The sequence below is a fragment of the Propithecus coquereli genome, unplaced genomic scaffold (genome assembly GCF_000956105.1).
Source record: "Propithecus coquereli isolate 6110/MARCELLA unplaced genomic scaffold, Pcoq_1.0 Scaffold85, whole genome shotgun sequence".
Lineage (NCBI taxonomy): Eukaryota > Metazoa > Chordata > Mammalia > Primates > Indriidae > Propithecus > Propithecus coquereli.
Genome location: NW_012154729.1, coordinates 2267437 through 2279634, shown reverse-complemented (window position 1 = coordinate 2279634; position 12198 = coordinate 2267437). Strand labels below are relative to the sequence as shown.

The window sequence follows — 12198 nt, the reverse complement described above, 5'->3', positions numbered from 1 at the left end:
CCACTCCTTTCCTTTGTAGGTGACCATTTTGCTTTTGATTTAACCTTTCAATGTTTCTTTTTGCATATATAAACAGATATCTATATGTATGTATATCCATATCTATATTCATTTATATGTTCACATATTTATTTTTCCTTCTCTTATATAAAAGGCAGTACTGTATAGTACATGTACACTTCTGCACTTTGGTTTTTTTCTGTTAATAATATCCTATAGATTAGTTATCAGGGTGGTTTTCTCATTCCTTTTTATAGCTACGTAGTATTCCATTATGTGATTAATGTAGTTTATTCAGATGGTCCCCTATTGATGAGCATTTGGGTTGTTTCTGGTTTTTTGCTATTAATAATAATGATTCACTAAATGATATTCTGCATAAGACAGTTTGTATTTTTGGTAATGTGTTTTTGAGCTATATTCATAGAAGTGGTATTACTGGGTCATTCTTCCTATTTTCAGTATTCCTGCTATATTCAAAATGCTTATGAATGTGATTTCCTATATGCTGTGTTTATTCTGTAGCTGTGGAATATAGATTCATGTTTAAAGGTAGCTGATTGCAGAGGACATTTAAGTTGGGTTCATGGTGTGATGTTTTCTCCTGATGGATCATCATTTTTAACATCTTCTGACGACCAGACAATCAGGGTGAGAAATATTTTCGTTTTAAACATTTACTGATGGTGAAATAACCCTTCTACAAACTAAGAAATTGATGGGTAGTATCGAGGGAAGTAAAACAGGAAACTACTAGATTCATATTCAGCCTGGAAAAGTGCCATTATATGGACTATAACAGTTTGATTCGTTCACTGCTTGTTCACTGAGTATTGCTATGCGGCAGGTGCTATGGGAAGTCCAATGATTAAACTCTATTTTGTTAATTTAAATATGTTACATTTGATTCCTTAGAGTAATTTTTGACTTTCCTCAACCTTGAATTCCCACTTCCAATTACTTGGCAATTCTAATAGATTCATCTTTTCTGTTTTCTATCATTTATCTCTGCTTTTCCATTCCTTCTACACAAGTTCAGGTCTTTATTACCTGTTGCCTCTCTTCTTGTATTAGTGTCCTTTTTCTTGCTCTTCTGCATGCTGTTTCCAAGATATTTTCCTCATTTGCAGTACAGTCATGTCATTTTTGCTCAAAAACAGGTAGTGGGTCCCTTGTCTGCCCAAGTAAATATATAATTCTGTGACTACCGTTAAGCTTCTCCACAGCATGGCCTCATTCTGCTCCAGTCTGTCTTCCAGTTTATTCCTATAGAGAACCTACACGGAACTGCTCACATTTTCCTAAATACCCCGTGGTTCCCTGCTTCTGTAGTTTTGCTTAAGTGTTTCTTATGTTTGTAATACCCTACTTCCCTGTATCTCTCTCTGTTGAAATCTTGACTAGCCTACAAATCCCCTCAAGCCTTCCTCATTTTGGGAAATGTCTGTCTCCCTTAATGCCATATAATTTTTTGTCATTTTCTAATGGTGCTTATCAAATTCTCAGTTGAATTTAAATACAGATTTGATTTGATTTACTCCTCACCACCAGTATTCCACTGCTCTTCTGACTTATTCGCACATCTTAGATTATACACTCTTAAAGGCCAGGGACCCTGGTTGGTCCCTGTAGTATCCAATACAGTGTTTTATACAAATTATAGCTAAAATTTATTTAGTATTTATAATACTATATGCCAGACAATGTGCAAAGTACTGTGTATGTATTAATTTACTGATTCTCACAACAGTCCTTTTTGTAGTTGAGGAAACAGGCACAGAAAGGATAGGTAGGCAAAGGAAGGCTGAGAAAGGTCAGTGCTATTTAACGTGCCAGTCTCAATGAGTTGGAGCCAGAATATAAATCAATGCGCTACTTTCTTCGTCAAGAAAGTCTTGTTAAAAAAAAAAATAAGCTGCATCACTAAACATACTATTATAGTATGTTTAGTGATATAGTTGATTTATATTCTGGTGCAAGTTTCTTATCTTGTTGTGGATTGGTATCAAACAGTTTGAAAACCAGCAGGAGGTCCTTATCTTTGAGTAGCACTGGTAACCTGCCCAAAGTTATAACTTTAGTTAGAACTAGAATTCATACTGAAGCATTTTTGGCTCTAGAGCCCATAGCTCTTAATACTAACTGCATTTTACTATAGATTGTGTTAATATTAATAAATATTTATTGTTGGATTATAATCTAATAATTGAAAAATTTTTGTGTCTTGCTTTAAGATGAAGACTTGTCTTTATGTTATTTCAGAGGATGAACTGTTATTAATAGTTTCTTTATCTCTTAATCAGCTCTGGGAGACAAAGAAAGTATGTAAGAACTATGATATAGTGTTAAAGCAAGAAGTAGATGTTGTGTTTCAAGAAAATGGAGTGATGGTCCTTGCAGTTGACAATATAAGACGTCTACAAGTGAGTAATTTTAAGAAAACAATTGGAAAAATTGTTTTAGTTGAACTCTGAATTCACAATTTTTCTTGTTTGTTTTGAATTTGGGATCAGGCATACTTGTACAGTATCTAACAGGTGCCCAGTAGGCATTAGTGAATAAATATATATGACTGTATTTAGAATTAAGTAAGGTAAAACCTCACTTCACTCTTCTCCTTTTGGCATTTATGATCTCATTCCTTGATTTGTATGGAGTCTAGGAATACCATGAGGACAAATTTGAACTTGTCCATAGGAGCGATTCGAACATGTCTGACTGAATGTGCAAGGGGGATGAGCATACCAATGTAAGCATTTTTACAGGGCAAAGACAATAGGGTCTTTGAAAGAACAGAAATCACCTAAGTGATGAAGGAGTCTGACTTGTTGGAACCGAGCTGGGCTTTGCATACTGAGGTGCACCTGTGTACTCATTTACTCACACATTTGTTGAGTAAATATTTATTGAATGCTTATTGTGGTCCTTGAGAAGGAAAGGGTTGTTTAGTAAAATTGAAACAACTGTACTGCTTAGGGATCCATACAGCACTACTCTAGATTGCTCATCTCTTGCCCCTCAACAAGAGGTGGGACACATGATAGGAAGGCATTTTTCGACTGGCTGAAGAGAAAAGGAGTCCCAGAGATCCGTTGGCAGGGGAATAGTATTTAGGAACTCGGAGCAGTGGTAAGAGAGAGAGCAGATACCCTAAGGAGCATTGGAGTCCTCAAGAACAGGTTAGCACTACTGTGCTGGTGGCCTGAGTAAAGAGTCATCGAATGGAAGTCCAGTGCAGTTGGTACTGCATTGATAGAGACGTCCTGGAAGTGGTAGTGACGTTATAGGTGTAAGTCACGGGAGCAAGAGAAAACAAACGCCTCATCAAAGGTCAAACATAAGAGACTGCTTGCAAGTTAGCCAGCCCAAGCAGAACAGCTGAATATGGGCCATCATGGAGGTATCAGCATGTGGAGCTGAGTGACAGTGGTGACGTGTGGCTGAGAGAGGTGATAAGAGCAGCAGCCAGAGCAGAAGAGCCAGGGTCCACATGGCTTTTATGTGAATGAATGTGACATTCTACCTTGCCCTGAGAATTCCCTGAGAGACATAGGATTGAGAAGGACAGAAACCCCTGTCATAAGTGAGAGCTAATGATCCTATGAACTATTTTCTCATAGTATATTTGTTATTTTAGGACCTTTCACTAGTCTTTAAGAGCATGAATACAACTTGAGTTATCCTTTTTTCCCAGATAGGTTTTAGAAGTGCCTTATTAACTTCTAGGGAAAGGTTTTAGCATTGATACTGTGATCTTATGCCATCTCTGCATTTGATTTTTCTTGATTTGCTTATTGAAACATAGGAAGCATTCTCATGCATAGTGTGTGAAAGAATGAGATGAGATAGTGAAGTAAAGCTAGAGCACAGAGAGGAACAGAAGAGAGAAAAATAAAGCATGCACATGGAAGGTGTCAGAGGTAGCAAGAGATTGAGACAAACTGACAGAAGGTAGGACAGTGCTTAACACGTTCTAAAGACGCAGAACTCAGCTTGATGCAGTGGAGAGAATAGACTTTTCACTCAGGAGACCCATGTGCAAGTTCAAACTTTATCATCAACTAGTTCTATGATATTGAGTAAATTGGCATCACCTCTGGACCTCAGTTTCTTCAACTGTAAGGTCTTTTTCATGTTCAAAAGTCTGAGCTAGTTACAGGATCAAGGTGGAATCCAAATTCAGGAGACAGATGCCTGGGAGTAAATTGTTTAGGCTATATGGTAACTTCTTGTCTACTGTTGAAGTCAGAGTCAAGATACAAGACACGCCCGAATATGGCCTGTTCCATATTTTACAAGTTTTACTATTGTCTTCAATATGTTGATTAGGAGCTGCTAGTGGCCTGTATTTCTGGGATGAATTGGGATGTGGAATTGAATGTAAATTTCTTATTAACTGGTGTTTAGGAAGCTGATTCTTCCACTTGGAATAATTCCCAATGCAGTTTTCTTGTCAAATTCAGTGTGCTCATGCTTGTATTTTCTTTATTAAATTTGTGCAATCTTTCTTTAAGAGTTTCATAACGGTGAGGACTTAAAAAAGTCATCTAACTGTAAAAGTATCATTTTATGTCAGTGGTTGTGGGAGAGTTTAGAGGATAAACTGACAAATAAATAGTTTCATTTAAGTGAACAAAACATTTTTTAGTTACTGCTTAAAAAAGCTCTCGAAATTGATTTTTGAGAGAAGAAAGATATTCATCTTTTAGTAGTTCAGTATTCATTTTGAATATCTAATAGAGCAGAACATGCTGCACAAAATATTGCAAAGGAAAAACTACCTGTGATTGATTGGCCCTATGATCTGCATACCTGAAACAAAGCTAATGCTTATTTCATGTTGAAAAATAATTCAGGATTTTTAGGTTATGATAGTAGGTTAGAGGTATTTGGCAGCTGATTTAAGCTTGAGAAATATTTTTTCAGGTCACTTGTATTAGTTAAGTGAGAAGGCATCTTTATTCATGAGATTTTAAAAAATAATCATTAGCATTAGTATAGATTATGAAATTGAATTTAAGCATTACAAGTCCAGCCAAGCAAATTATGCTTATGGGTTCTTCACCAATGGCCTCACATTCCGCCCCCCTCCCCACCAAAAGGGAAAGAATCTTAATTTACACTGTTTTGTGAGTGATTTGGAGGATATAAAACCCATTTTGATTTGGATTTGATTTTTTATGTTTGTCTCAGTCTTGTTTCACCAACCCCCTTGAAAAATATCAGAAAAGTGTATTTTAACAAACGATATAGCCCTCTTAAAAATGGGCTTTGTGAAGAAATGGAAAACAGGGTGCGGTGCTTAGCTGTGGGATTACAGAATCAGACAGATGTGTCTCAGGTGGTGGTTCACAGCAGCTGCTTTTTAAACCTTTTAAAGCTCATTTTATTTTATGAAAATGTATTTGAACCACCAAAGTGAAATGAAATGAAAGCATGAAGTACTAAATGCAGCTGCTGAGACTAGGATACAACTTTATTGTTCCCCTGGGAGCTCTTCTTGGTTATTTTCTGTGTTTTATTTTTTCAATTGAAGCCTCTGTTCTAAAGAACAAAAACAATTATAGCCTAATAACTGATTGTGCCTCATTTTTCATTAGCTCATTAATGGAAAAACAGGTCAGATTGATTATCTGACCGAAGCTCAAGTTAGTTGCTGTTGCTTAAGTCCACATCATCAGTATATTGCATTTGGAGATGAAGATGGAGCCATTGAGGTATTCAGTTCTAGTTTTAAGAATCTTTCTGTGCAGTAGAATTATTTATTTAAAATTAATGTATGTTTGGCATGGTGCACATGTACATTAAACAAATCTTTCTATGATTGATTTGTCATTGTTCTGTTAGACTAAAAACCATCTTATCCAGTTGGTTGTATATTCTTCAGATTGCTTTTATCACTGTTTTTCATACTTTCTTTTTGCTTTCATTATTCCCTGTCTAGTTTTCTTGCTGTTCTCCACATATATCCAACACCATCAGAGATTTAGCTAACTATGCAAAGAGCATTTTTTTCTCCTTTTCTTGGAAGCTCAGCCATGTGGGGTGTAAGTTGTTTCCGTTTTAGTGCTGATAAGGCCCGTTGGGAATATCAACAGGGTGGCCTATCCTTGCCTGCTCTTCCAGCCCTTGCTGTTCTGCTTTTGGTGTTAGAAGCATACCAGTTCACACCTGAAAGCCTTCACTTATTCAACAAGACCAAATAAGTAAGAATAGAATCAGGTTGTAAGGCAAAAAATGTAGTATAATAAAAATCATTTTGTTTCACTCTTTTTTTTTTTTTTTTTTTTTTAAAAAAAAGAGATGAGGTCTCACTCTGTTGTCCAGGCTGGAGTTCAGTGGCTGAATCGTAGCTCACTGCAGCCTCGAACTCCTGGGCTCAAGATCGTCCCACTTCAGCCTCCTGAGCTGGGACTACAGGAAGGTGCCACCATGTGTAGCTTAAAATCATTTTGGATAAAAATATTGTCCTCTTTGTCACAAATGAAATTCATCACAAAAGCACACTTTTTCTAGCTGTATAATTGTTTTTCTAAGAACATTGACTCTCCCTGTTTCTGACTCAGGCTCTTGGGAATTATTTCTTAATTTATTTATTATGGCATTAGCCACATTTATTTTACTTTGGATTCATTTTCATGAGGAATTACACATTCTCTAGTCGATATTGCCACACAAAGAGGAGACTGTATGCTTATACACAAAGTGAAGAAGGAAACATTCGGGAAGCGATGTCAATGCTATTGTATATTTGCCGTGGCCATTGTAGCATGGATTGAGAGTTACGGCTTCATTTTTTTCTTTATTATTATGAAAAGTTTATTTATTAAGTGTTAAGATGGGTATTATTCTGAGGAAGTATATTATGGGTATTTGTTAAGTAAGGGATGATTGTGCATTTACAGGTTAACCTTAGTTTTTTAGTTTCATCGCCCAAGCTGTTGTATGTTATTATTTATTCTTAAAGGGTCCTTTGTTTCCCTTTTCTTTTTACCTTGCTGCCAAGCCAACACCACATTTTGTTTTTATCATTTAAGTATCTTGAAATAAGCCTTCCAGATAGTTTGAAAAAATAACTCAAAAAACACATGTATTTCATTCACATCCTCACCCCCCTCAACATCATCGAATAATATAAATAATAGATAATGAAGCTTGTGAAATTACTGATATTTGACTGTTTTTTAACCTATAAAATGGCAAGTTCCTATGGTTCAGCTTAGTACCATGAAATAATAATATTAGCAGCTACCATCTATTAGGTGTTTACTGTGCCAGATGCTCTCATTGAATTCTCATAGCATCCTGTATGTTAGATATTATTATTCTTGTTTTCCAGATGTCTAAAGTCTTCGTTTCCACAACTTTCATAAAATCAGTAAGTGGCAGAGCCAGGATTCAAATCCAGGTCTCTGAGTCTGTGTGCTCAACTATTATACTATCCTGCCCTCACCTGCACAGGACTTGTGAGATTGTCCACCCTGCCCGTTTAGGAAAGCTCCCATTCATACAATTCCCCTTACTTTCTAAGGGGCTTTTTTTCCAGCTGTGTAGGTTAGGTTTGAATTTATGGAATCTTCCGTTTTAATATCATCTATATTTTTCTAAGGCTTCTTTGAGTACATTTTAGTTTGGGCAAAGAAACATTTATTTATTTATTTATTTATTTATTTTTTGCTGAGTTCATTTGAAAGCCTTTTTGACACAGTCATTATTTTTTGAGTTTTTATCACTACTTTCTTAATCGCTGCATTTGGAATATTCATCTTTAGCCCTCTTAAGTATTCTCATTGCACTGCCCTCCCAGCCTTCACGTATCCTTTTTTCCTTTACCTGTCTCCCTCGTCAGCCTTTATCTTTCCTTGTCTTTGTGTTTTATGAAGAGCTTACCTGGTCTCATCCAGGATTTTTTTCTTTCTTCTCTCTCATCCATCTTAAATGTCATTTTCTTTTTGGAGGCTGCCACTTGTTTGATGAATTAGGTAGTTGAGTACTCAGCAGGATCACTGGTTCCTACTTCCATCTGGTCCTTGCAGTGAGTGTTTTATTTTAGGGTGTGTGTTTTTATGTGTGCACACACGTATATGTGTGTGCCATTCCTTTGTGTGTTTTTAGTTAAACTAAAAGCACAAGATGGAGATTCTGTACCCTTCTGTAGGCTAATTTTAGTTAATATCTTTGGGGTATAATGCCTAGGTGTTGCTTAATTTCTTTGTGTTAATTTTTTGTGGTTTTCTACTTTGAAGATTTTAGAACTTCTAAACAACAGAATCTTCCAGTCCAGAATTCGGCACAAGAAAGCTGTACGGCATATCCAGTTCACAGCCGATGGGAAGACTGTTATTTCAAGTTCTGATGATTCTGCAATTCAGGTGAGAGGGAGGATGAACTCCTGATATACGTAATGCCGACTCAAAGGAACACTTTGATTATGTCTAAAATCTGGTGTGCATTTTAAACCTATTACTTTGGGCATACAATCATATTATGCACATGGGCTTAGGTGAAACCCACTGATGTTTCATATTTTTCTATGGGTGAGGCAGGCAATTTGACTAGAACCCTCTACTGGAAGGTTGTTTATTTTGATAATTAAGGGTTCATTTGAATTTTCCTGCCTGCCTTGGTATTTGGATTTGTATCAATAAGTATACTTTTTGCCATATTTATGCAATTTCTTTTTATTTTTCTTTACAGTAGTAAAATCTGATTGAAATGATTGAAATCATTTCATTCTTTCATTTTAAGAAAAAAATGTTTATTACAGGAATGAAATCCTGTGAGAAAATAATAGTTTACCGTAACAAAGGATTATAGATATGGAGGCCTTAAGCTATATATTCTTTTTAAATTTACTCGATTGTTATTAAAGTTCCAATGCACATACTTTTAAAATTCAAATAGTATTACAAGGCTTATTACGAAAAATAGACCCCTTCCTCCATTCTCATTCTCCTGAAGCACTTTTAGCTTTTAGATGTTTTCTTTTGAAATTTACCTTCGTGCCTCCATATGGCATGCTTATAGTGCTATTCTTGATTTTCCCATTTGAGGAATTATCTACTGACTTCTCTACAGTAAGATGAGGATTTAGCTATTTTCCTCCTCCCACCTGTCCTACTTTCAACATATGTGTATGCACACACACCAATTTATCAATCCCCATCATCCCAATATAGTTACAGCAAAATTCTGTTTACATCCTTAGTGTCATTATTATGACTGTGCATACTAAGGGTACTGTGAGCGTGTTTCCTGCCTTAATGTGGTTTAGGAAAATTTGACCTTTGGGTGTAGTTGGATGTTATTTTACCCTAAAACTTTGAAGATATTGCTCCATTGTCTTCCAAGGTCCAAAGTTCATGTTCAAAAGTTTGAAATCGTTCTGCTTTCTAATCTTTCTCTCTGGAAGATTTTAGGATCTTCACTTTGTCTCCAGAATTTTGAAATTTCATGATGTGCCTTGGTGTGTGTTTTCCTTCATTTTTTTGAATATTTAGTATCCCTTCTTAATTTGGAAACTTAGATTTTTCAATTCAAGGATGTTTACTTGAATTATTTCTTTAATGTTTTTGGTCCAATTTGCTTTCTTTTTCTGTAGCACCCATTATTCAGATTTAGATCTCCTGGACTATTATCCAGTTTTCTTATCAATCAATCAATCATCCATCAGTCTATGTGGAGAGTGTATAATTTTCTTTTTTCACATTTCATCTTTCTATCTTGTGCTCTATTTTCTGGGAGTTTTCCTCATTTTTATCTTCCAGCTCTTTTATCGAGTGTCATATTTCTACCATTATGTTTTTAATGATAGACCAATTGTATTATTTATTCCTTTTGAAGAGCAGTGTTCTTGTTTCATAGATGGAATATCTTATACACACACACACAATTTATTTATACACACACACATTTATATATTTTTTTCCCCACAAATTTTTATTTCCCTGCGTAGTTACTATGCCCTCCAAGTTGCTTTTTTCTGTTTGGTTGTTTTGGCCTCTTATTTTCTCTGAAAGAGATGATCTCTGAAAGATGATCTGGATAGGGAACGTTTGTTGTCAGTATCTTTAGGTCTTTTATCTTGTTCTCCTCAGATTCCTAGGGAAGAATCTTCTAGTCTCCTGTGTGGAGGATAAACCTGGCTGACAGGTTCTCAGAACTCAGTGGGGGAAGAGAACTGGGGTAGTTGCTGGATCTTAGCATTTAGTATGTGTACCTTCCCTTGACTCCCAGTTCTCAAAACTGTAACCCTGCCCTCAGTTGTGCTGGTGCCCTTTAATCCAGGTGTTCTTTCTGGTTTGCTTTCATTGTCTGTAGGGGCATTGTCTCTACTTTCTTTCCTTTTTTCTCATAGTAATTTTGTTTGGAATTCAGCAATGAATCTTTTCTTTTTCAGATGAAATCAGTTCTTCTGAACTGTTTGGATGAGAAAGCCAAGCATTTCTAGCTTCACAGCTCTGCAGCTCCTTCTTCTGTTGTTTTCATGAGGCATTCAAAATATGGCCTTGTTCTTTGCTCCATCCCCTTCCCTCACTGTTTTGGACCTTGTCTTTCCTTTGTTGCCTTTGTCCATGTTCTGCTCAATTTGTATTCTATTCCCTATGGTCTCTCCTGGTTTTAGGGTTGTCCTGGTTAATTTTGAGAGTTCATAGGGCCCAGACTGCTCTAGCCCTTCCAGATTGTACCCAGCCCCCTCGCACTCAGTGTCTGCTGCTTTCCTCGAGTTGCCATTTTAGTAGAATTTTAGAAGTGAAGGAGATAAATGCGTATGTTCAGTGGAAATTACTATATTCTTTTATTTAGTGTATATGTTTCTTATGGTGGCAATATTTAATTAACCACATTATTAAAAATTATTTGGAAAAAATATCTTTTTATGTTAAGTCTTTGTGAATCCTATGGTGTATGATTGGTATGAAATGGGCTTCAGTACAGAAACTTATTTATTATAGGCTCCCGTGGCATTGGTATATTATTAATAGCTCTGAAACTTGGTATAATAGTCACCTTTCTTTCTTTCCGGATGTCTTTGAAATGGATAAAACTAAACTACATCTGATGAAATTCTGTGGAGACATTGTATACTATATAGTCTTTCTATCAAAAATTAAATTTGTAAGCTCTTATGACCTGCTTGAAGACTTCGGTTATTCTCAGCCAGAGGGAGAAATAATTTCCAGAAATATTTTTACAATAGGAGTTAGATTATTTTTAGAAATACCATTTTTGTTTCATCCTCTTTTTCTGTTCTGCTTAGAATACTTTTTACATTTACAATGTTTTAATGAGTATACATTCATGTAACAAAACTTTTGGTAGGTATTTCCAAGAAATGACAGGTTGGATTTTGTTTTTAGTTTTTTCAATGTTTTTGTGAATGACTAAATGGAGGTTTGTTTTAATCATCTTTGTATCCCTACTGCCTGGGATGTAGTAGGGATTCAGTAGATCTTTGAGCTGAAGTTATTGCCAAAATTTGGAGAATCAACTCACCTGAATATAGCAGTTTAGAGTTGTGAAAATAAAGATCTACCTTGGTAGTTTCGGGTCCTTTACCTTGAGGTAAATAAAGCCCAAGTATTAGTCATGTTCATCTGAGCCAATATATAAGAATATATTGGTTCTTGCTGGTATAAGATGTTTCTTTAGTATTTCTAAAATTTAAATTTTATATATATAGCTGAAAAAATTCTACAGTGTATATATATTGCAAAAATTATAGCTAATGGTAGAAACATCCCCAGACTCAACTTTATTATATTTGACTAATGCTGGTGGAAGTTTAGCTGTTATATATATCAAGGTGATTCAATTAACATAGGATGTTTGAGTTCGACAAAAAAAGCATCATTGTCATCATTGCTTTGTCAGAAAGCTTCTGTAACAAAAACTGTGAAGGCTATTCTTAATCTCCCTTCAGTGACTGTCAAATTCTTTGTTACACCTGCTCAGGAAGGCTCTCTGACTTCTTGACATGGAGGGCAGCAGTAAGAAGCTAAGTTAGGAATGAGTGTTGACTTGGGCACAGCTAGGATTAGCGTTGGGTTCTTAAAATGCTGCAATTCCTAATTCATTCTCTTTAGAATTACAGTCACTTCCAGTTGTTCTCCTGAGGTCCCCGTGCTCACATACAGGATTCCCTGCTCCTGCTATTCTGCTTCTGTGAATGAGCATTCTGAGACAGGAGCTATGGAG

General features: G+C 35.9%; 1 protein-coding gene across 1 annotated transcript in view; it reads left to right on the top strand.

The window, feature by feature from the left end:
- APAF1 (apoptotic peptidase activating factor 1) overlaps window positions 1-12198 on the top strand; it is a 69585-nt gene that overhangs the window by 46024 nt on the left and 11363 nt on the right. The window contains exons 18-21 of the mRNA XM_012663987.1: window positions 526-651; window positions 2304-2423; window positions 5601-5717; window positions 8247-8372. Coding sequence (XP_012519441.1) covers window positions 526-651; window positions 2304-2423; window positions 5601-5717; window positions 8247-8372 — 489 coding nt within the window. The remainder of the gene's footprint in view (window positions 1-525; window positions 652-2303; window positions 2424-5600; window positions 5718-8246; window positions 8373-12198) is intronic.